This window comes from Pinus tabuliformis, chromosome 6 (genome assembly GCF_031772625.1).
Source record: "Pinus tabuliformis cultivar Carrire ecotype Pingquan chromosome 6, CPIR1, whole genome shotgun sequence".
NCBI lineage: Eukaryota > Viridiplantae > Streptophyta > Pinopsida > Pinales > Pinaceae > Pinus > Pinus tabuliformis.
The window spans coordinates 1,117,247,463-1,117,271,628 of NC_142292.1; the positions used below are offsets into that span (position 1 = coordinate 1,117,247,463).

The window sequence follows — 24,166 nt, forward strand, 5'->3', positions numbered from 1 at the left end:
TGCATCCTCATTCAGATATTCAGCACTTAGTACCTGAAAGGAAAGTCTACCCCAAAGGTAGCAAATGGATACACGACATGGTGTATCATAGGAGTGTGATGGCTGCACATTTGGCTAAAGAATCCCTAAGCCAAACTTTTAGAGATATCACTATGATCTGGATAGAGGGAAGCAACCAGAGGAGAATCTTCAACAAATATCTTGCCATAAATTAGACCAAATGGCCGGGATGGTATGACATGTCAGAAATGTGGCCACAGGGTAATCCAAGCATTATCTTCCTGGATACCATTTACAACTTTTTAGACTACAAAAAGTTGTGGTGGGGCATCATGAATGTAGATGGAAAAAACGAAACTCACTACACAAGAGTAAAATTTGGGGCCACATGGACCACACAAAGACAACGGCAAGGTGAATGGCTTCAACAATGGTGGAACGATTTCGGCCTCAACAAGACTGCTATGGATCCTCTTTTCTTCCAGCGTGACTTTCAATATGAATGTGACAATTGTGGATTTTTAACAGAATGTTGGCATTCTCCATGTAAAATTGTTGGAGATGTCAATAATTATCAAGACAATCAAATTCTTGGTTATTTTATGAAGAGACACCATTAATGGTTAGTCATGACTAAGATTAAACACCAAATCGTCTTAAGAAAGCCTATGATTGTACGAAGAATTTATACAAAGGCTTGGGATTCTTGTAGATATTTTCAGATAAGATTTCTAGGGGCCACACCCTTGGGGGACTAATGATTCTCGTAGGCTTGTCTTTAAGCTTCCACATTGTAATAATGATGTCTAGTCACAAGACTGAATGTGACTAGTTTTTTCGTGGGCTTTTCTATTTAAAAGCATCCACTATGTAAAAGTTATTTACAGTACAATGTTTTTCGTGGGATTTGTTCAAATCTTCCACAATGTAACGTAGTACGAAGATTCTTCAGTCACGAGACTCAGAGCACTTCTCCGACTATTGTTGAGCTTTCAGCCACATCTCTTCGACTGACGAAAGATAGTATTGAATATGTCTGCTTGACTGTTGGATGTTTGTCCCCTCATTTTCCTATATAAGGAGTAAGGCTCATTCTGGGGCATTCGGAGCGTGAGTGTGATTTTGGTTATGTTTTTGAGTCCGAGGAGGAAGTTTTGGCTTCCATCTCTTTAGAGTCAGATCTGAGAAGCTTGCGCGTAAGAGTGAGAGCTCTGGTGAGAACCTAAAGTGGCCAGATTCTTAGGTTTTTGAAGTCTGTATGTTTTCATAAGAATTCAAGTTCTAAGATAGAGTCTATGAAAGGCCAGGAAGCCTTCAGATAGCTTCTTGCTTGACAAGTCGCAACATCTGATAAATGCCTAAACAGTCTATCTTTGGAAAAGAGCTTTAGAATTTCTCTCTGAATTTGTAAAGAAACTTCTGCATAAATATATGAGTATCCATTTTCTGAGCATGATACATTCTGCTTGTGTACATTTTTCATTTCTACATGCGTTAAAACTGTCTATTGAGGTAGTATCTGTGAGACAAAAGGTCCGCTTGAGGTTCGCCGAGGTCTGAGGAACATCAGTCTATTAACGGCAAGAGGCTGTGTGAAGGACGCTAGAGTGTGAAAGTCTAGAGGTTCATGTACGAGTTTGTGTATTGATCACAGAAAAGAGACTCAACGAGAGCAAGCTTCGCGTTTGAAGCCCCTGGTGCAAATTAGTGCTTCGCCAAACTCAAACATTGATAAAAAAAACCAAACAAACTAGAAAATCAAAACTTTATTGCTTTAAAAAACATAGACTCTATTATTAATAAAAAATAAAAACTCACCCATTACATATACTAAAACTAAACTTTATTATATAGAAAAAACCAATCCATGACTTAAAAAATTAAGGACCAAAACCTATATAGAAAAAACCAATCCACGACTTAAAAAATTAAGGACCAAAACCTTGACACGTGAAGCATATTGTTAGATGAACCCCTTCTCTTCTTACTTGAGAGTTTGAGAAAGTGTGTTAATTGTCACTTGGATTTGGATTTTGGAAAATGTGATTTTTTTTAGGGAGGGAAGCACAAGGACATGCTATATCTATCCCAAAGAAGAAAACGAGGCATACTCTCTTTAACACGCATCTGAAGGGTCACACTTAGAGTCTCCCAATTGCGCAGACCAGCCCAGCCCTGCCTTGTGGACATCTGCAGCCGCAGCAACATTTCGTTAAAACAAGTTTCAACTTTTGGCGTTTGATTGGGTCGTTGGTGATTTTGTGCGAGATTTCGAATGGGAGAGGAAGGGCGCGTTTCTCTTCCTGTGGCAGAAGTTAATTGGGACAGGTTGGTTGGTGTTCTCTCTGGATGCATATGCACATATACAACAGGTATATAGGTAGGGCTCTGTGTGTGCATGGTCTTTTGCCTCCTTATCTGTCCTGTTGATAATGCAACATTAGATTGTAAGGCCAATATTTGAGGTAAGCTGTATTCATGTCCTCACGCACAGTTTGTGAATTGAATAGAAGCAAAGCTGACAAAAGCCATTGCCATCCATTGCCCTCGTCATATTTTCAGACTGACACCAATACCAGAATAAGAATGGTATATAGTACGCTATATACACTGTTTTGCCGTGCTTTCTTGTCAATATGAGATCACTGAAACTTGTTGGTCTATCTGTTCCTTAAATTGCGTTTGCAGTGCAGTCACTCACTTGTGTCCAGTCGGCAGCTCTATTTCCAGTTTACAGATGTGCCAGTTCATTGATGGCTTAGCAAAGCTAAGGCATACAATACAATTGCAGGAAAGACAGAGCAGGTCGTGACAATCTTTTCATGGTGCCAACCCAAGGAAGGGAGGCTGCGAGAAGAACCAAGTCCTTGAACTTGAATTCTAAGCACAAGCTTTATTCTCTAAGAATCTCACTCAATGCCTAGCACTTTTGTAATGGTGTCGTTCCACTTGATCGCCCTGCCTTCCCTCCCGTACCATACTCATAAACATAAATGTTGCCACTGTACAACATTCTCCCTTAACAACTTAATCTCGGTTCTGCAGCTGGCCTGAAACAGATCACCACACTCCACTAGATCCACAATTCTATCTGTTCTTTTACATCAAGGATCACTCTCTGTAACGTTAGATCGTTCATATTCTATATATGCTATTAAAGGAAGGTATCATTGTTGTCACTCTTTCAAATACTTCTGTTAAGTGAGGACCAGAGAGTTGGAGTCCTCCTATTTACTTGGGACCGTTCTACCACATTCAACATCCACCATAAGAGGACACCTCAAGGAACGATGCTTTCTATTGCATTACCTTCAGCAGTCAGCAATTAGCATTCAACTCGTTAGAAGGCACCTAGCAGGTGTAGACCTTAGTAGGTCTTTTAAGTATCATATCATAGGTCAAAGATGGCGTTCACGACTTCATGGGGTACTTTTGAATACATTAGAATTCCTTCGGGGTTACAAAATGTGGGAGCCACTTTTCAGAGGGCAATGGACTATGCATTCCCTGATATTGTTAAAAAGATCATTGAGGTCTATCAAGACGACCTCATGGTTTTCTTGAAGAATAGAAAAGATCATGCTAATCATTTAAGACAAGTCTTCGAGAGATGCTTAGATTATGGGATCTCACTAAATCTCAAGAAAACTATGTTGGGTGTGATAGAAGGAAAGTTTTTGGGCCACATGGTATCAAAGGGAGGAGTTAGGATGGACTTGGAAAGAGTTAGAGCCATCCAACAAATCCAGCTGCTAAGGAATGTGAAAGAGCTTCAATTATTCTTTGGCAAGGTCAACTTCATCCAAAGGTTTATCCCAAATGAACCCTTGAATAAGTTGTTAAAGAAGGATGCAACTTTCTAGTGGATGAGGCAAGTAGAATAATGTTCCAACAAATTAAGGATTCCGTCACCCACACCCCAATCTTGGTTAGCTTGATTATACCAAAGAATTTATCATTTTCTCAATCGCTTCAAAGGACACTATCATTGGGGTTCTTCTTCAAAACAATGAAGAAGGTCATGAATAACCCGTTGCATTCACGAGCAAGACAATTAGGGATGTAGGGCTCAAATATGCCATTATGGAAAAGCAAGCTTATGCTTTGGTCAAATCATTAAAGCATTTCCACACTTAAGTGGGCTATTCTAAGATAGTGGTGTTTGTTCCCCATTCTACAATTAAGGAAATCTTATCTCAATAGGATTACTTGGGAACGAGAGGAAAGTAGGTGTAAAGATACAAGAGTATGATTTAGAAATCAGACGCACTAAAGTGATGTTAGCCTCTCTCATAAAACAATAATGAATCCAAAAATAAATAAATTAATTAAATATTCCAAGTTAGGAATTTGTGCCTAACTCTTGGGTTGTTCCTCTAAGATAGGAGTTAGTTTAGGTAACTCCTATATTGGTGTGTGTTTGGTGAGAAATTATCTCAACCAAAGGAGAAATTATCTCAACCAAAGGTGTCTAAGATAGCACGCTCTATCTTGAGAACACTGTCTCTCATCTATTTATTTGTAACACTATATTCAATTATTTTTGTAGTGTGTAATGAGAGAGAAGCATGAGGCTTCAACCTTTTTCCGCCAATATTGTCTGTCTGGGTTTTATGTTTGCCTTACATATTTTCTGAGTTAATCTCTTTTTCATTATGTGGTATCGAAGCTGTTCTAGGTTAAATCCTGCCTATGTGGAGACCGACCCTGTAGATTGGTGCAAGAGCCGAGGGTTGTGAGGTTGCATTTGGAATGTCATTGCTAGTTGGAGAGAAAGATCTGTGGATCTGGAAATTACAAAAGATCCTTTGGGCAATCGCTGGAGTTTTTGTGTGATGAACAGAAGCGTCGCGCTGGATAGAAATCGATGTTACTGTGAGAAGGAAAGAGGCCGAAATTCTGGAGCTAGCCACAGAAGGCCAGACACAACACGGTGATGATCATAGTTGTTGCACCTGCACTGTCATCGTAACCGATGGCCATCCCGGTACTCCTAGATAAGCTATCCGATCCCTGTGCTCTCGCTGGTCTGGTGGGCCGATTGTCCATTGGCACGAGTCTGAATGCTTTAGCCTTACATTTATCATCGTGGTGATGCTTGTGTTCATGCCCAATTTTTTATTCTTCACACAAGACTTCACAGGCTTGGAAGAAGCCGAAGTCAAGAACTCGTTTGGCTTAACATAAACTCTAAGAGAGCTCCTCGGTACAATTGCAGTCTCAGTAAGGCTGGGTCTCGGGGTTATAATCCTAAGCTTGCCGATGTCATTCTTTTTGTTCGGTGCAATTGCTTCAACGCCGCCTCCAGTCTGACTAGTCTTAGGGTTTCTGAAAAGCATTGAAGAGTATGAAACCCCGCTCGAAATAAACCTCTTCATGCATATCACACCACCCACCGCCATGGGAACGGCCGATCTTCTCATCGAAGCCAAGAATTCCAATGGGTGAACAGAAGATTGCAGAAGGCTGGTCACAGTGAGGCCCGAATTTGGCAATAGCTCGTCGATGCCATTCTTATTTTTCTGTGCAATCATTTTGAGGGCCATTCGGTCTTCAACGCAGTGGAAGCGTGGTGGACAGATCTGTGCTTATTTAAACTGTCGTTGAGGTTGTTTTGTGACAGATCGCCAAAACCAACAACGCTTGACTTAAAGATGAAGATAAAGCTGTGATGAAGATAAAGCTGGATGTTGTAAAAAGCCTACATAAGCTTAATGCTCCTTTCTAAAAAGGTAAACGAATTATTTTTAGTGTGCATAATTAACCTCTCAATCATTTACATGCATAAGCATATCATGAGCCGTGCTTTATAATTTTTATATTCGCATTTGAAACGTAAACTCACTTTTTCATAAAGTGATTTTATAAAATCCATAAAAATTTTAATTGAAGAGAGGTATCAAAGTGAAACTTTTGTAGTGGGGAAATAATGTATATTTTTTAAATGAGTGATTTTCTGGAGAGATAAGGAGTGGATAAAATCATTTATTTGTATTTGGAGCGATAAGGTGCATTACATTTTGTAAATTTGAAGAAGATTTTGTGGAGATATAAGTGTCTTATTTTGTATTTGGAGTGATAAGGGAAAGTTGTTGTATTTCAAAGTACTGTTTTACTTTGAGAGGGATCGTGTCACTATCCATTCAGATTTTGAAGGCGAGTTGTTTCAAAGGGTTGTCAGCTTGGCATTATCATTGCTTCAGATGTACTCAGTGATTAATAAAGATATCATTTTTTAGTGTTGATGTGTCCTAGATCCGCCCGAAATTGAATAAGGGGATCTAAGGTACACTATGTGTGCTTGATGGCGCATGTGTTTTATGGATTCATGTTTTTGCTTTTCGATCTGTGTCTAGTTGTGACACATCAATAATTTCATCGCATGCATAAAGCAAGCACAACACATAGCTGCAAGAACAACACTACAACAAATAATCAAAGTTTTCAACATCAGCATTTACCTCAACAAACAAATTCACTCAATACAATCAAGTTCATGAATCTGCAAACTCCAGCATTTCAAAACAATGTCTACATCACTACAATCAAGTTAATGAATCTGTAAACTTCAACGTTTCAGAGCACATTCTACATCAACATTGTTGAACTTGTAATCAAACTCAAATCACATTGAATTGTAAAGGGTGCATTCTTGGTTGAAACCGACACCCAAGTCTTGAATTGAGTCATTGTAGTGAATCATTGAAATCATTGTAAGCTTTTTTGGGTGCATTTTCGACAGTGTTCGACACCCTTCCTTTAAAGCACAATCAAGTGAGTCCATGAGTTATAACTCCTTGAAACAACCATCACAGCAACCAAAACAAGTTCAACTCTAACACCAATCAAGCAAGTTGAGATCAACATCAAGCGAGCGTGGCTATTCCTTCAAGTGAGCGTGAAGTCATTAAGTAAGGCAAGTGAGCATTCATGCAAATACGATCATCATCAAGCAAGCATGAATTCCAGAGTTTAAGCAAGAAAGTTCTACAACTCTAGCAAGTGTTCCCAGCAAGTGCAATAAGCAACAAATCAAGCGAGCGTGCCATTCAAGTCCCATATCAAGCGAGCCTATCAGTCAAGTAACAAAATCAAGTGAAACAGTTCAACGCACGACATCTACGACAAGATATCCTGACTTCAAGTGAGCAAGTTCAGATGGCGCAACATATTCAGTGGTTAAACATTCTTCACAGTTTGATCATCTCGAGTGATGAAGACATGGTGCACATCAGCAAAGAAACTCTTGCTGATCTTTCACGGCATCTACAACAAACACATGAAACCTTTGAGTTTCTTCAACTAGAGTCGCAACTACAAAGAGATGAGCTGCAACAAAAGAGTGCTTCTTCCAAGTCATTCAACCATACAGATGAAGATAATGATGTTGATTCCAAATCACTGATCCAAACAACTTCAAGTGTCGAAGTTGTTCATGATCAAATTCAAATTTCTTCCAAACCCATCATCAAGCCCTGGGAAGAGATTCAAAATAACAAGAAGTGACGAGGCTTAGGATATGTCCCTGATGACACCAACTTACAAATCCCAGATTATTCCAAGCCAATTAAGTTTGTGAGTGCAGGATTTCTTGAACCACTCACCTCAGCAAGTTCTGAGAAAGTTGCAGTCAAACAGAATTGCACGCAACCTGAAGTTGAAGTTCAACCAAAGTGTTCTCATTGTCAAAGAACTGGTCATATGGAAGATCAATGTTTTGATCTCCATCCATGTTGCCATTGTGGCAAGCCCAATCATTCCTCAGAAAAATGTCACAACCAACAAAAATCAGCCAGATTGAAGATACATTATGAATGGATTGATCCTTGGGAATGGTCATCCACAGTCAAACAATTGTCTCAGTTCTACAACCGACTACAATCACACATAGTGCAGCCAGCAGTGAATAGATGATGGTACTCTCATGCAGTTGAATGAGGGAGTACAACAGTGAAACTCTCCTACACCTGAAGGGGGGGAGTTTAAATATACTTTGGAGAAGATTGTCTCTCCTTTCAGCTAACAAAGGGGGGAAAATGTCAATGAAATTGACAAGTGGTTGTCAGACTGAAAGTCTCGACAACATCAGCGAAGTAGCCAGTGGGCATCTTCATCAGCAGCCAGTGGGCATCTTCATCAGCCAGTGGGCATCAGCAAATTCGCCAGTGGGCGATCGACAACGAGGAAGATGGTTCCTCGTTCTTATTTTGGATTTATCATTGAAAGGGGTAATGTTAGCCTCTCTCATAAAAAAATAATAAATCCAAAAATAAATTAATTAATTAAATATTCCAAGTTAGGAATTTGTGCCTAACTCTTGGGTTGTTCCTCTAAGATAGGAGTTAGTTTAGGTAACTCCTATATTGGTGTGTGTTTGGTGAGAAATTATCTCAACCAAAGGAGAAATTATCTCAACCAAAGGTGTCTAAGATAGCACGCTCTATCTTGAGAACACTGTCTCTCATCTATTTATTTGTAACACTATATTCAATTATTTTTGTAGTGTGTAATGAGAGAGAAGCATGAGGCTTCAACCTTTTTCCGCCAATATTGTGTGTCTGGGTTTTATGTGTGCCTTACATATTTTTCGAGTTAATCTCTTTTTCATTAAGTGATTAAGGTCAAGGACTTGCAAAACTCATGGTTGAGGGCAATGAGAAAGCCCTTGGAATTGATGACGAAATGTGTGCCATGGTAAACGCAAATGCTCAAGAGTTAGAGAACACTGACTGGTATAAAGGTATCATTTATTACCTTTGACACTTGAGTAGTCCTAGGAACTTCCCAAAGCATAAATGTAGCTCTCTAGGCTAAAGAGTTCGAAGGCCTCCGAGTATTGTTTCATTGATGAAGGATTGGGATGGAGAAGCCAAGATGGGTTGATCTTGTGATGTGTCAACTTTGAGGAATCCTAGATCCTAATCAAAGAATTTTACTAGTGGTTTTTCGGTGGCCATCATGCCGCGAAAACTACCACGCATAAAATCCTTAGGGGTGGCTATATTGGCCATCCATCTTCTTAGATGTTCATAAGTTTGCTAGAGAGTGTCAATTGTATCAATTTTTCATGGGAAAGAAGAAGTTGGTGGTGCTCACTTTACAACCAGTGGTGGTAGAGGCACTGTTCTAGCAATTGGGTTCTTGAATTGATTGGAGAATTTAAGGAGAATTCCAGCAATGGTCATAAGTGTATTTTGACCGCTACAGATTATTTCACTAGGTGGGTAGAGGCCATACCTACCAATAAGGCCATCGATGATATCATGATTAATTTCCTAGAAGATAAAGTTATAACTGAGTTTGGTGTAGCCCCAAGCGTTAGCTCTATTGGTCGAGTTCCCATTGCTAAAGCACCTTGCTTTTGGGAGGTCACAGGGTCAATTCTCTTCGATGCCCTCAGGGTTAGGCTCTGCTAATAAGTTGGTGGGATGTGATCCCTTTGGGTTGATCTGCTCGAATATTTCCTCAGAAAAAAATAGCTTGGTTTGGTGTTCCTTTAAAATTACGACTGATAATGCCAAAGCTTTTAGTTCCACAAAGATATCATGATTTTGTTTTGATCATGGCATTATTCTGTCTCATACCTCTAACCACTGCCCCCAAGGAAATTGTCTTGCTGAATCCAATAGCAAAAACTTAATAAATTCATTAAAAACATTGTACTTGAAAACAAACGAAGGTGGGAAAATAAAATAAAATATGCTTTATGGGAGTATAGAATGAACAACAAAAAACTCGATTGGTAAATGTCCACTCAAATCGATAGTAGTAATAATAATAATAATAATATGATTTTAAGGTCATGACCACGCCAAACACCAAATTGGTGTATGAGACCCCCTTGTTTGTGGGACAAAGGACCCACCTCTGCGCAACAATTTGATTGCTAAAGTCTATGAAGGCATACATACTCTATCCTCCTCTGGATTTGAACTTGTTACTTCCTAGGAGGAAACACATGCTCTTAACCAATCACTTTGTTGATTCATTTAAAACTTTTTGTTTATCGTATATTGCAACATGTTTCTACTGACTCTGATACCTTGCAGGAAAGAATGTCACAACCAAGGATGAAAACAGAAGAAAACCTTATGATCATTTCATCAAAAGCCAAGAAGTGACAAAGAATAAATCCAACAAAAGGGCTTGGAGATGATTTTTTAAGATTAGAGATTTGGTCCTCCTTTGGAATAAAAGGGGGGGAAACCAGGTAACCATGGTAAGTTTGATAGTTTGTGGTTGGGAGCTGAAATTGCAGGTGACAATTCGCTTCTGCATTGGTCATTTAAACGGTTAAAGACTTCCATTGACCATAAATGGGCAAGCCCTTAAAATGTACTACAAAGGTATCAATTAGCGCTATTAGGGGCACATTTTTAACTTTAGCTTAGTTGTCAATTTTGCTCGTGTGATCTCAATTTTATTGATGTGTTGCATGCTTTCATTAGATCTTTTGCCTTGTTGTATTTCCATTATGCTATCTATTTTGTTAGTTAGATGCTATTTCATTTCTTAGATTAGCTGTCTTTTCAATTGGATTATTTTTGTCATGTTAGGAAGGGATAGGAATCTGGTCTAACTTTTTGCCTATTAATGTTGTAATGTCAAGCTCTCAGGTGATAGGTGGAAGATCCCAAGGTTATCATATCCTCCTGAGAAGAGCATGTGTCCCGCAGTTGGAGCCAACTGTTACCTTGCTTGTTAGTAGGGCTACATATACTTTTTAGTGCAATGTTCGTCACCATTGTAAGCCCAAGGTCACTAGTCAAAAGCCATGTCATGCCGATCTAGTCTTTGCAATCTCCCTATTTATTAATTTGCCTCCAATCTCAATTATATGCAAAATCACTTTTTAAATAAAATCAAAAGAAACCCTTTGAAAATCCACTTTTATTAAATATTATACAAAATATAATAAGCATTGTACACTTCTGTAGGTTGGGGTTGGGACCAACTATTGAAGAATCTAAGGCAATTAGGTGTAGAGTGATTCTTCGTGACAAGATAACAATTTGTGAAGTCTTTTTACAATTTGTCTTTGTTGGCTTAATCTTCTTCTTTTCTTATTAACGCATGTGCATGTGCTTCATCAAACTGCTATCAAAACATAAAACAAGAACACAAGATGTTGGCTCTCTGCCAGGGCCAAAATCTCTCTTCTCTTGAGAGGAAAACCCTTCTATAAGTTTTCTCTTATTGAAGTTTCTTTCTTGATCAATGCCAAACCCTAGACCCTTGACCAGAAGATCCTCCAAGCACAAGTCAAGTCCTTCCTTTTCTCTGCACTATGTTTTCCCGGTACTTTGTTCACCTCCTTCCGACACTTCATTTCCCAGCACTTCGTCCTTCTTTCGACACTTCATTCTTCCTTTCACTGTTAGTAGATCTTCTAGAAGAGATACTTTTACTTAGTGATATCCTTCACCTAAGGATACTCATTCCTTCTCTTGATCATCCAAGTTCCTTCTTGATGTATGGTGGTAGGCTTAGTGTGACAACATTGCAGCCCTAATTCTCGCACATGAGAGAGGTACCCTAAAGAATTAGGGTCCTCTTACCTTCGACAGAGAGAGAGTCTTCTTTGCTTGCCTTGAGAGGCCTTGTAGGCCTAATTTCTAACCCAAACAATGATGAACATGTGACTGTGACCTTATTGTTGATATAACCGCAGACTGTCCTATCTTTTTTCCCATGTGTGACTGTATTAACCCTAGAAAACTGTCCTTTCCACTTCGACTTTTCTCCTCCTTCCTTCGCTGCCCTACAAGACCTCTTCTTCATCCTTTGTTACCCTTTTTCTATCCTCTTCTTTTCGCATATTTCAGAGCTGCTTGGTGGATGTTGCAATGGAGTAGACAACCTCTATTTATAGAGGACTGCCGCTCCTTTTAGGCCGACTAGAAGGGCAACATTTAGACTGTTTGTAGGTTGACTTGCTATGCTTACTTCAGATGGTTTCTTTGGTAGTGTCACATGCTTGAAGGAGACTCTTTGATGGTGCCTTTGCATAGGAGGGGACTTGACTTTGCTTGGAGGTTACTTTTTTGACTCTTATACAATGTAACATACCCTTAAGGTCTTTAACATAATTCTTTTGACCTTTTGGATTATATATAGCACTTTAACATGTGTTAGACCTACTTCAATGAGCAAGAAACTCATTGACACATATTATAAAATAATATTTCTTTTCTTGAATAAATACAAATATCAAAAGTATATTCATGAAGACTGAGTCTAGTTACATTCAACACTCCCTTTTAACTAGGGAGGTATTCATACAACATTACAAGGTGTTTGGCTATGTTTTAATCTTGAAGAATTCACATAAGAGAAACCACATTTGCAATCCATCCATTATAGCATCATAATATCCAACATTGTTTCCATAGCAAGGCCTTGACTGACAACTCTATCTCTTAATAGATCAAAGCACAATGTTGGCAAGGCCAATGACTTATAGACACCTTCATCATTGTCTCTCAAGGCATATACCCACCTGTGTGTTCTTTGAGTATGACCTTCTAGGACTATTCGTCTTGGGTTCCCAGCCCTCAAAGAATATCGGTCCTCTTGCCTACTCTTGTCTTAGATGCCCTACACATCCTCAAAGAGTATCATATGCTAGATGATTACCCAATCCTCCCATTCTTTCTTCCCAAGAGAAGACAAGAATGCTGTGTTTATCTTGTGTCTACATTTCCATTCATGGCCTTCATCTAGACTTACGGCTGTTAGTCTTGGTCTAGTGCATGACACATGACATGGAAAAGCACAATTGTTGCTCCTTTGTAATCCGGGGTGATCCAAAACTCCCTCTTGATCAGGGACCTGTCAGATCTCCCTCTTAATTAGGTACTCTTTCATTCATCATCAACTTCTTCTTCTTCGTGGGTACTTCAGCTGCTTGATCTTCTTCCTTTCTTTGATGTCATGAAGTCTTTGTTCGAACTTCTTTTAGGAAGGGCACCATCCATCGATCACTTTCCTTCTTGGTTTGTCATGTCATTGCTTCCTTTGTGGAAAGTGGCTTTCTTGTCATACATCAAGTTCTCTTGTCATGTGGCTACTCCTTTGTCATCTGTCCATGCTTCAGAATACTCTTCTCATAGATGCTTCGTTGTACTTGCTTATTTACATGCTTCGACCTGGTAGCCCATCATGACTTCATCCTGATATTGCTTCAACATTAATTTTTGCTGGATGGCTTCTTCATCATGACATCTTCGTAGAGTAGAATAAGTTATCTACACATTTCATATCTCCAAGGCCTTCATAGGTGTCAAGGGTCCTTTGATCTCTTTCTTCCTTTGTCAAACTTGTCATGCCTTCTTTCGGGAGATGTCTTCAAAGTATTTTGTCAGATAGTGATTCTTGGTGATCATGGTGTTCTTCACATGCTTGATCTCTTTCTTCATTTGCTTCTTCTTGGATAGATTGGTCAACCACTTTTTGCTCCTTGTGAGAGCACTTCTTCATTGCTTGCTTCTTGGACTAGTCAACATTTCTTCTTGCTTCTTAATCACCAATCCTATACTCCTTATGTGAGCATATCCTTTTGTTGACCTTCATTGCATTGCAGTACATGCCTTTGAGCATTTCTTTGGCGAAAGAGATTCTTTCATACTTGATCATGTTATAGAACTATTCCCATGACTCAATAATATACACATGATAACATGACTAAACTTTGATGCATACATACCTCATCTTGATTCTCCTTTTATCATCTTAGCTTCTTTAGGTTGTCCTTGGTGTGGCCCATCTTGCTTCATCTTAGCTTGCCTGCATATCATCCTTTTCTTGAATCCCATGAATGGGATTCCCAATGAGACATCTGCTTTGGTTTATGAACCTTCTTTTGAAGATTCCATCATAAGATCTTAAAGATCCTTGCCTTGCAAATGTTTCTTTCCTTTTGATAATGGAGGTCTTCTAAGATTCTTATTCATGATCAATTTTCTTTCATAGTGGATGAGGTCCTATTCTAGGTATGCTCCTTCTACACGAATATGTTGAGCTATATCTTTCATGCTCCTATATTCCAGAATATATTTCTAATTCTAACCATGCATTTTATTCTCATTATAAATGCTACTTCTTCATGAGTATCTAGAAATCTATGTACTTCATGCTTCTAGATTCTGGAAGATGTTTCTAGTCATGCAATTTTATTTTATTCCTATATGCTCCTATCCTACTCAAAACCTTGAAAGAAGACTTGAACTAAAGAGTTTGACTTAGTCATAGTAGAAATCCGAAGGATCTTCCTTCTTTGCTTCTTTTCTTCTTCTTTCACCTCTTGAGTCATGTGAGCTTCTTCCCTCTTTCTTTTGTTGTTGTTGTCCTTCTTAAGCCTAGGACAATTCCTTTTGTAGTGTCCATATTCTTGACATCCACAACATTGGATTTTGGACATAGCTTTGTTGTTTGTTCTTCATGGACCAAATTTGCCAAATTTTCCCTTTCTCTTGGCCATGGTAGCAAATGCTTGCTCCTTTGATCCCACATCTTCCTTTGCTTTAAGTTTGGTTTTCTCTATCTTTCATAGAGACCACATTTCATTGAGTGTGGTTGCTTCCTTCTTGGCATATAGGCTTCATGTGAAGTTGCCCCAATCCTCAGGTAGAGCATTGAGTACTACAGTTGTCATTTCTCTGTCAGACATGACTTCCCCAAGCTCTTGAAGTTGATCTATCATCTTAGAGATCTTCATGAAGTAGGGAGCTATTCCTTCCTTTGATATCTTCATCTTGTACAATTCATTTCTTAGAGATATCACTTCTCTGGTTGTGGATATCGAGAATAACTCTACCAGATTACCATAAATTTCTTTTGATGTTTCAAATTTGGAGACATAAGGGATGAGAGAGTCTTTGATAGATTCTATTAGAATCCTTTGAGCTCTTGTCTCGACTCTCATCCTTATTATACTTGGCTAAGGCTTGAGTTTGTTCCTTAGCAGGGATAGTGATATTCCCTTTGACATGTTCTAGGAGCTCATTTTCCTTGAGAAGTAAATCAATCCTCTTCTTCCATGCAAGAAAGTTATTGGTACCTACCAATTTGTTTCTTTCCTTGCAAAAAGACATTGATGTATATTTAGAAGGGGACATATACTTACTTGATAGATTTTGAAATGTAGTTGACTTCTTTTCTCCTTGAAGTCTTGATGGCTTGCTTTCCTTGAACCTTGATGTTCCTCAAGAAGTCTTCTCCAAGTGGGCTTGCTTGATGATTTGTGGCTTTGATCTAGATCCCTCCTTGATTTGCTCTTCTTTGTAGGTGCCTTTATATAAGGCTCTTCTTCTAGCTTTGTAGTCTCCTCTGATGAATGATAGATGATAGACCTTCTTGGTCCTGATGTGATAGAGACTTCTTGGCTTGATGCTTCAACTTTGTAGATGTCCTTCCTTGATGAGTGTTCTTGAGATGCCCTTTCCTTGATGTGTCACCTTAGCTCTGATACCATGTTGAAGAATCTAGGGCAATTAGGTGTAGAGTGATTCTTCGTGACAAGATAACAATTTGTGAAGTCTTTTTACAATTTGTCTTTGTTAGCTTAATCTTCTTCTTTGCTTATTAATGCATGTGTGTGTGCTTCATCAAATTGCTATCAAAACATAAAACAAGAACACAAGATGTTGGCTCTCTGCCAGGGCCAAAACCTCTCTTCTCTTGAGAGGAAAACCCTTCGGTAAGTTTTTTCTTATTGAAGCTTCTTTCTTGATCAATGCCAAACCCTAGACCCTTGACTAGAAGATCCTCCAAGCACAAGTCAAGTCCTTCCTTTTCTCTGCACTATGTTCTCCTGGTAATTTGTTCACCTCCTTCCGGCACTTCAGTTCCCGGCACTTCGTCCTTCTTTCAGCACTTTGTTCTTCCTTTCACTGTTAGTAGATCTTCTAGAAGAGATACTTTTGCTTAGTGATATCCTTTACCTAAGGGTACTCATTCCTTTTCTTGATCATCTGAGTTCCTTCTTGATGTATGGTGGTAGGCTTAGCGTGACAACACTGCAGCCCTAATTCTCGCATCTGAGAGAGGTACCCTAGAGAATTAGGGTCCTCTTATCATCGATAGAGAGAGAGTCTTCTTCGCTTGCCTTGAGAGGCCTTGTAGGCCTAATTTCTAACCCAAACAATGATGAACATGTGACGGTGACCTTACTGTTGATATAACCGCAGACTATCCTATCTTTTTTCCCATGTGTGACTGTATTAACCCTAGAAAACTGTCCTTTCCACTTCGGCTTTTCTCCTCCTTCCTTCGCTGCCCTACAAGACCTCTTCTTCATCCTTTGTTACCCTTTTTCTAGCCTCTTCTTTTTGCAGATTTCAGAGCTGCTTGGTGGATGTTGTGATGGAGTAGACAACCTCTATTTATAGAGGATTGCCCCTCCTTTTAGGCCGACTAGAAGGGCGACATGTAGACTGTTTGCAGGTTGACTTGTTATGCTTACTTCAGATGGTTTCTTTGGTAGTGTCACATGCTTGAAGGAGACTCTTTGATGGTGCCTTTGCATAGGAGGGGACTTGACTTTGTTTGGAGGTTACTTCTTTGACTCTTATACAATGTGACATACCCTTAAGGTCTTTAACATAATTCTTTTGACCTTTTAATTTACCTATAGCTCTTTAACATGTTCTAGACCTACTTCAATGAGCAAGAAACTCATTGACACATATTATAAAATAGTATTTCTTTTCCTGAATAAATACAAATATCAAAAGTACATTTATGAAGACTGAACCTAGTTACATTTCCTTCAACACGAACTTCTTTTCTGGTTAGTATGGGGTCAGGACCAACTAACTCATATAACGTTTCATAACAAATAAAGGGCCTGACTGAGGTTCAGGGCCGACCTGCTCCAACACAAATTCAAAGTGTTTACTTGGAGGTCGGGACTTCGAATGAATTCACTAAAACTTTAAGGAAATTTGCCAAGTCTCAAAACTTGTCTTTGACTTATATTTTCTTCATTCAACCAATTTGAAGAATAAACTCGATGCCTGGACCACTGCGAAGGAATTTGACCTCTGGTAACTTGCCGATGCTGAATAATATAATTTCAAAGGAAATACATAGCCTTGACTGTGTACTTGGTGATGCAGTACTTATATTGAACCCTTGAACCAAAACTTACACAAAGATTTTGCAGCAGATATATAAAGCATAAATTGGAAGCAAATTTGAGTCAACAGAACATAATTAACCCGACAACACATGAGGACAAAATTTCTTCAATTTTTTTAGTCCTTCCTTCAGAAAACACACCAAACCACACTTACACACTTGCAATAGCTCTCTATCTATTTGAACCCCCTCTTAGTATGCAGAGCCTATTTTTAAGATAAAGGAATAATCAATTCAGATCCATTAACTGTGGATTTGAGTTGTATATCTAGAAATATATCAACAAATAAACTTGTCTATAATATCTCTCAAATATTAGCTACAACAAACTCCTAATTTATGCAAAGACATAACAATTCCAACTAAATATTAATTTTCCTAAGTATTTTAAATAATTAAAATAATTCAGGAAACCCACTTCCTGTAGTAAATGAATTTTATGACCATCATAGTCAAAATGAATTTACTGATGGTGATGCTCCTGCATCAGAGTCTTGGGGAAAGAAAGTCTTCATTAGAGTTTCCATAGTGGTTCCATACTTTGAAATTTCTGCATCTGTCATCCAAGTAGAGTCCTCAATTGGTTGATTCTTCTACTTAATTAAATACTGCTAATATTCCTTGCCTCTGGTTCTTTGGATCAATTTCTGATCCAACACTGGTTCAATATCCTTTGGAATTGCTTTTGGCAATTGGCTTTCCCATCCACCAGTCTAATTTTCATCACTAATAGTTGCATCATTTAGAGGGTTGCTTGCTTCTTTGAAAGGATATAAATCAACTACATTGAAGATAGGTGAAATGCCAATATCTTGAGGGAGTTCTATTTCATATGCATTAGAGGAAAATTTCCTCAAGATTTTACAAGGACCAATCTTCTCCATCTTGAACTTATTGTATGTTTTTGTTGGAAATCTTTCCTTTCTCAAATGTACCATGATGATGCCACCAATCTGAAAATCTTGTTGTCTCTTCTTCAGGTCCACTCATTGTTTATATTTGTTGCTACTTTCCTGAAGTTGCTACTTCACCCTTTCCTGCAACTCTTGCATACTAATTACAAAGTCTTCTCCTATTGCACTTCTAAATTCTTGATTATCCATTTTTTTTAATTCATATGCACCTCTATGATGCTTTCCATATAAAATTTGAAATGGGTTCTTACCTATAGTTTTGTTGGGTGAATTATTATAAGCAAATTCGGCCTGGGTGAGTAGTTGATCTCATTGTTTGCAATGATCACTCACCAAACTCCTTAGAATATTTCCCAGTCTTCGATTTCCCACTTCTGTTTGACCATTGGTTTGCAGATGATATGTTGAATTGAAATTTAAATTCGTGCCTAGCTTCCTCCATAATGTCCTCCCAAAATGGCCCACAGATTTGGTATCCTTGTCTGACACAATATTACGAGGTAATCCACGTAGTCTTACAATTTCTTTGAAAAATAAATTTGCCACATTAGTTGCATCAGTGATTTTGGTACATGGAATAAAATGTGCCATTTTTGAGAATCTGTCCACAATAACAAAAATAGAGTCATTACCTCGCTGAGTTCGAGGTAACCCAAGAACAAAGTCCAGACTCCATACTGGCTGAATCCCATGGTCTGTTGGGAATAGGCAATGGCTGATATAACCCATTGTTTTGACTTCTCTCTTTTGCCTGTTGAAAAATCCTGTATCTTTCCACAAATCTCTTCACATTAGCTTGCATGCCTCGCCAATAATAAAATGAGTTTAACATAGCAAAAGTTTTATTAGCTCCGAAATGTCCAACCAATCCTCCACTATGTTTTTCCTGTATCAAATGATTTCTCATGGAGCATTTTGGAATAGAAAGTCTGCTGTCTTTAAATAATAAACTATCTTGAATCATATAATTGGACCACTGTGTTGTATTCGTGCTCATGGGATTGTTACATGCTGTATATACTTCCCTGAAATCAACATCATTTTCATATACTTCTCTAAGATCGTCAAATCTTGTAACATGAAACTGAAATCTTTGTAGAATTAAATTAATTTTACTTAAGGTGTCTGCTACTTTGTTTGACGATTCACTGGTGTGGTTAATTACAAAAGTAAAATTTTGTAAAAACTCCACCCATTTAGCATGTCTTTGACTGAGTTTAGGTTGACTATTTATAAGCTGCAATGCATGATTGTTAGTGAATAAGACAAACTCCTTAGGCATTAGGTAATGCCGCCACTTCATCAAAGCCTGCACAACAACATAAAATTCCTTATTGTATGCAGAGTATTTTTTCTTGGCTTCATTTAATTTCAAGCTGAAATAAGCGATTAGGCGTCCCTCTTGGCTTAAAATCGCTCCAATAGCACTACCGCTGGCATCCGTCTCCACTTGAAATGATTTTCGAAAATCAGGCAATGCTAAAACTGGTTGTTCTGTGATCTTTTGCTTCAACAATCTAAAATTTTTATTTGCCCCTACAATCCACTTAAATGGTTAATTAATTTCGTTATAGTTTCAATAATTGGTGCAAACAAACTGCTGAAGTTTTTAATAAATTCTCGATAAAAACTAGCAAGTCCATGAAAACTTCTTACCTCATACGTATTTCGTGGAACTGGTCAATTTATAATTTCCTGCACTTTGTTTGGATCCATCTTTGGAAAATTACAAAACCCAAATAAATCAACTCTTTTTTCATAAAACTGCACTTATTTAAATTTATCAACAATTTTTCTTTTTGCAGTGTGCCCAAAACTGATTTTAAATGCTATAGATGCTCTTCCTTGGTTTCGTTGTACACTAAAATATCATCCAAATAAACAATGACAAATTTTCCTGTAAATTCCTTTAAAACTTCGTTCATTAATCTCATAAAAGTGCTGGGTGCATTGGTCAGACCGAAGGGCATCACAAGCCACTCATACAGCCCATGATTTGTTTTAAATGCAATTTTCCACTCATCTCCCTCTCTGATACGAATTTGATGATATCCACTTTTTAATTCAATTTTTGAAAAAAATTACTTCACTTAAACAATCAATTAAATCATCAATTCATGGGAGTGGAAATCAATACCTGATGGTAATTTTATTGATTTTCCTCCAACCTCCATCTTTTTTTGGGCTTAATATTGTCGGCACATCACAAGGACTCAAACTTTCTTTTATGAGACCTTTATCTAATAATTCCTGAATCTGTCTCTTCACTTCATTTTCTTGCAGTGTCATTCGATAAGCAACTTTATTTGGCAAAGTAGATCCCAATATTAAATTAATATGATGGCTGATGCTTCTAACGGGAGGTAAACTTCTTGCCACTTGGTAACTCATCCATGTTGAGAAATCTAGGGCATACTGTGAGGGTGATTATTAAATTGATTTCTCTGCAATTCTTAACATTTTCTTGTGAGTTAACTTAGAGCATTAACATTATTATTTAGTTTTGTTTCATCATCAAGATAAATGCCAATAGAAGGTCATAATACAAACATAAGAACACTAGATGTAGGCTGCAAGCCAGGGCCAAAATCTTTCCTAGAGAGAAAAACCCACGAAAATTTCTTCTTATAGAATTTCAATGAAGACATCCAAGACCTTGACCTTGACCCAAGGCAAAACCTTCCAAGAGATGAGACGGCCAAACCTCAATCAAACATTTTGCCAAATCTGAACTCAGGGAAACCTAGTTCCTCCAAGAAACTCGCATGTGTGAGCAGATAGAGACAAAGAATGGCTTCTTCTTCCTCTGCTGGCTTCCACAAAAATTCACTTCCCTTCTGTACTTCGCATCCCCTCTCTTCTTCACTAGGATCATAGATATTTCATCATCAATGTGTTATCAAATGAGGTGAGGCTTCTTCTTTATATAGGCTTTCTTGAGGGCAGATAAGGCCTCCTTAGGCCGACTTGGAAGGCTGGCAGACCCATCTCTTGAAGGCTTTTATACACAACAAATTACAATAGTACTTTTTCTTCTTTGTTACATGGGTCCTCCAAGGACTAGGCCATCATGACCTTGACTCTTGACTTGAAAACAAGACCCCTAGAGCACTCAATGGGTGCTTTGACCTAGGTCCACAACATGATAGGCATGAAACCCATTTTTTTCAATAATAATAATTTTTCCTTTTTACAAATAAATTTTCTTTTGTCAAGTACATCAATAAATACATCAAGTCATGACTCAAGTACAATTATGAACACTGAAACTAGTTACATTTCAACACTCCCTCATAACTAGGGAGGTATTATAATTGACCACAGGTACAAGAACAATACTTCCATTGAAACATTCTCATAGGAAGAGTCGGATTGGTAAGCCATCTCATAAGCTATTTCATCAGCTTATATCAGTGCATCTTATCATATCGACCAACATTGTCACATAGCAAGGTCTTTACTAACAACTTTATCTCTCCACAGGATCAATGTAACGACCCATCTCTAAATACATATATTATATGCTCCAGAATTTAAAAAAAATAGAAAAAAGATATTAATAAAATAGAATAAAGATTAAGTATTGTATCAATAATTAATTAATCTAAAGTTCTAAAGTTTGTATTAAAAACAAACATAAATAAAGTTTGTATTAAAAACAAACATAAATAAAGTTTATATTTAAATTATAAACAAACATAAATAAAATAAAACTTAAAAGTATACATGAATATCATAAAGTCAAAAGACAAACAAATATGATAAAGTACATTTAAATGTTATAAAGTGATAAATGATACGTTATATGGTTTATGGAGGCGTGATAGTGTTTTAATAACAATAACACATATATAAATTTTAAACATTATAATACCTTAACGCTACATATGAACACCATCATATTTAAAATGAAGCTGAACCCTAAGTAAGGCAGAAACACTTGTAACGGGAGGGTGACTCGCACTGATGGGCAAGCTGTCACCGCAGGAGAAAGCGGTGGAGTCGCTGGTGTACAGGGCGGCCACCGCTAAGCCCAGGCTATAAAACCGCAGAGATTGGGCTGAGAACGGGGAAGAAAACCGGGAGAAGAAAGCAGGAAGAAAACTAGGAGGAAGGAAATTGACCATTGGAAGAGCTTTAAGCATTTTGAGGTTCTGGGCATGGGGGACAGTGAGCTTTTGTTGAGAAGCTTAATGGATTGAGCAGCCAGGCTCTGCTCAGTCTGGCTGGGTGGAATTGGTCTCTCGGAAATTGGATCAGAGTAGCTGCAACATCATCAACTACACCAGAGCAGGCAGCAGTTCAGGTAGGTATTCAAAATCTTTTACGGTTCCTGTATTTCAGTTTTTGGTCATTACACATGGTATCAGAGCTATCGTTCAAACCCTTCGGGACCTCACAGGCCCTACACAACCGAAAATATATATAAATTGCGCTGTCAAATTCTGCAACGTAGTTAAAAATAGAATCATATTAAAAACCAGGGTCTGCGTAGAGTGAGAAGCACAGCCTCTCTTTGCCGTCATTTGACGTGTATTCACCCGCCTGTCTGAAGAATACCCGCCTCTCTTTGCAAACTCTCGGACCTTACCAAGGTTGTTGAGATCATATCTTATTGTAGACCCACTGTATTTTTATCACTGAGTATGCAAACTGTGTCATATACTACTGTTTCCACAGTATTCTGTGCACTTTGTGATTAAATTAGCGCTATTTAGATTACTATAGCTTCTCTCCTTTTAGTTCCATTGCTGTGATTACGTTTTTATGCCACGCCGACAAATCCAAAGAAGAATTTTCTCAAAGACAGTACACAGAGTATCTGTGAATATTCACAAATTTGTGACAATTTCTTCTCTCACTGGAGTTCCCTAACAATAATACCAGCACAGTACCGTCTGAGAAAGATAATCAAAAGTTCTGTAGATAATTTAAAACAACATAAATCCTAGATAGTTGCGGTCACCTCTAATGCCGAAGCTTTTCTGGCTGCAATATCATACATCAAATGGCAAATAATGGCAGATTTAGAGTTAGACACTCCGAAGTCATTGTCGGTTTTGAACGTATTTTCAAAAGTGTGAAAAAGTAAAAGGATACGTTTTGAATAAAAGACTTTGCTGCATGCCCATTAGAATAACTGACTTTCGCGCTGCCAGGATTTGACCATGGAAATAAATTCATTAAAATTCCAGGTTTTACTGACGCAGCATAATAGAAAAGTTAATTCTAGCTAGTCGACTTAGCATGTTGCCACTGAGCGTAACTCTCAAGTAGCAAGTGAATGTCAAGAGAGCAGTTCTCGGAAGCGGTCGGACCCCTTCTTTTGGACGGCATCGAATGAAAGGTGCCGCATGGGTTGACTGAAGAGTTAGCCAAATTGTCATGTTTACCTTACGATAGTCTATGACCAAATCTATTTTATTTGTAATCATCAAATTTGGGAGATTTGTGATATTCATTAGTTATCATTTATGCCCTAATCTGGGTCGACTTTGCAACGATGTCGTGTATTTCTAATTGAATATTATTTCCTAGAGAACGATCTGGCATAATGCATGAATCTATATATATTAACAAAATTTTCCTTTCTTTAAAAATAATAGATACAATTTTTCCTGTAATACATTACAGAGTATCATGGAGTTTGTGTTCCATTTTATTATGATTCCTCATAACTTTGAATAGCGAGAAATGACTATATATATATTAATTTATTTATTTTTATTTTTATTTTTCCCTTTCGCTTTCGCATCACTGCATTACCTTTGCCAAACTTTACTGGGTGTTCTCTATGTATATATATTCTAAATATCTTCTCATAGCATCACGCTCCTTTCGCCAAACTTTAAAGCGTGTGGATCTCTAGGTATGTTTGTTCTTGCCTAAAATTCCAGCCAAAATGCCTTTTCGTTCCACGATTTCTTGCTGAAATTTTAGCGCCCTCTTTACTTTGTCTGTATATCCATATATTTACATATATTTCCTCTTTAATATTTTGGCCAAGACGTGTTGCTTTCATAGCGGAGCTCAATTTTCTGAGAATTATTTTCTGAGCCCCTCTTTTCTCGATATATATATATTTCTGTTAGCTCGATATATATGTATATTTC

The 24,166-nt window shown here is 38.0% G+C and overlaps 1 protein-coding gene across 3 annotated transcripts in view; it reads left to right on the forward strand.

The window, feature by feature from the left end:
- Positions 1-2,026: 2,026 nt before the first annotated feature.
- The window catches only part of LOC149262805 (Mitochondrial substrate carrier family protein), a 332,393-nt gene continuing 310,253 nt past the window's right edge, over positions 2,027-24,166 (forward strand). Inside the window, exon 1 of one of the 3 annotated variants that reach the window (XM_089425258.1) lies at positions 2,027-2,372. In XM_089425258.1, the coding sequence (XP_089281384.1) occupies positions 2,350-2,372 (23 nt within the window). In that variant the 5' untranslated portion in view covers positions 2,027-2,349. The remainder of the gene's footprint in view (positions 2,373-24,166) is intronic. The other 2 variants (XM_089425254.1, XM_089425246.1) reach the window with 2 other exon arrangements.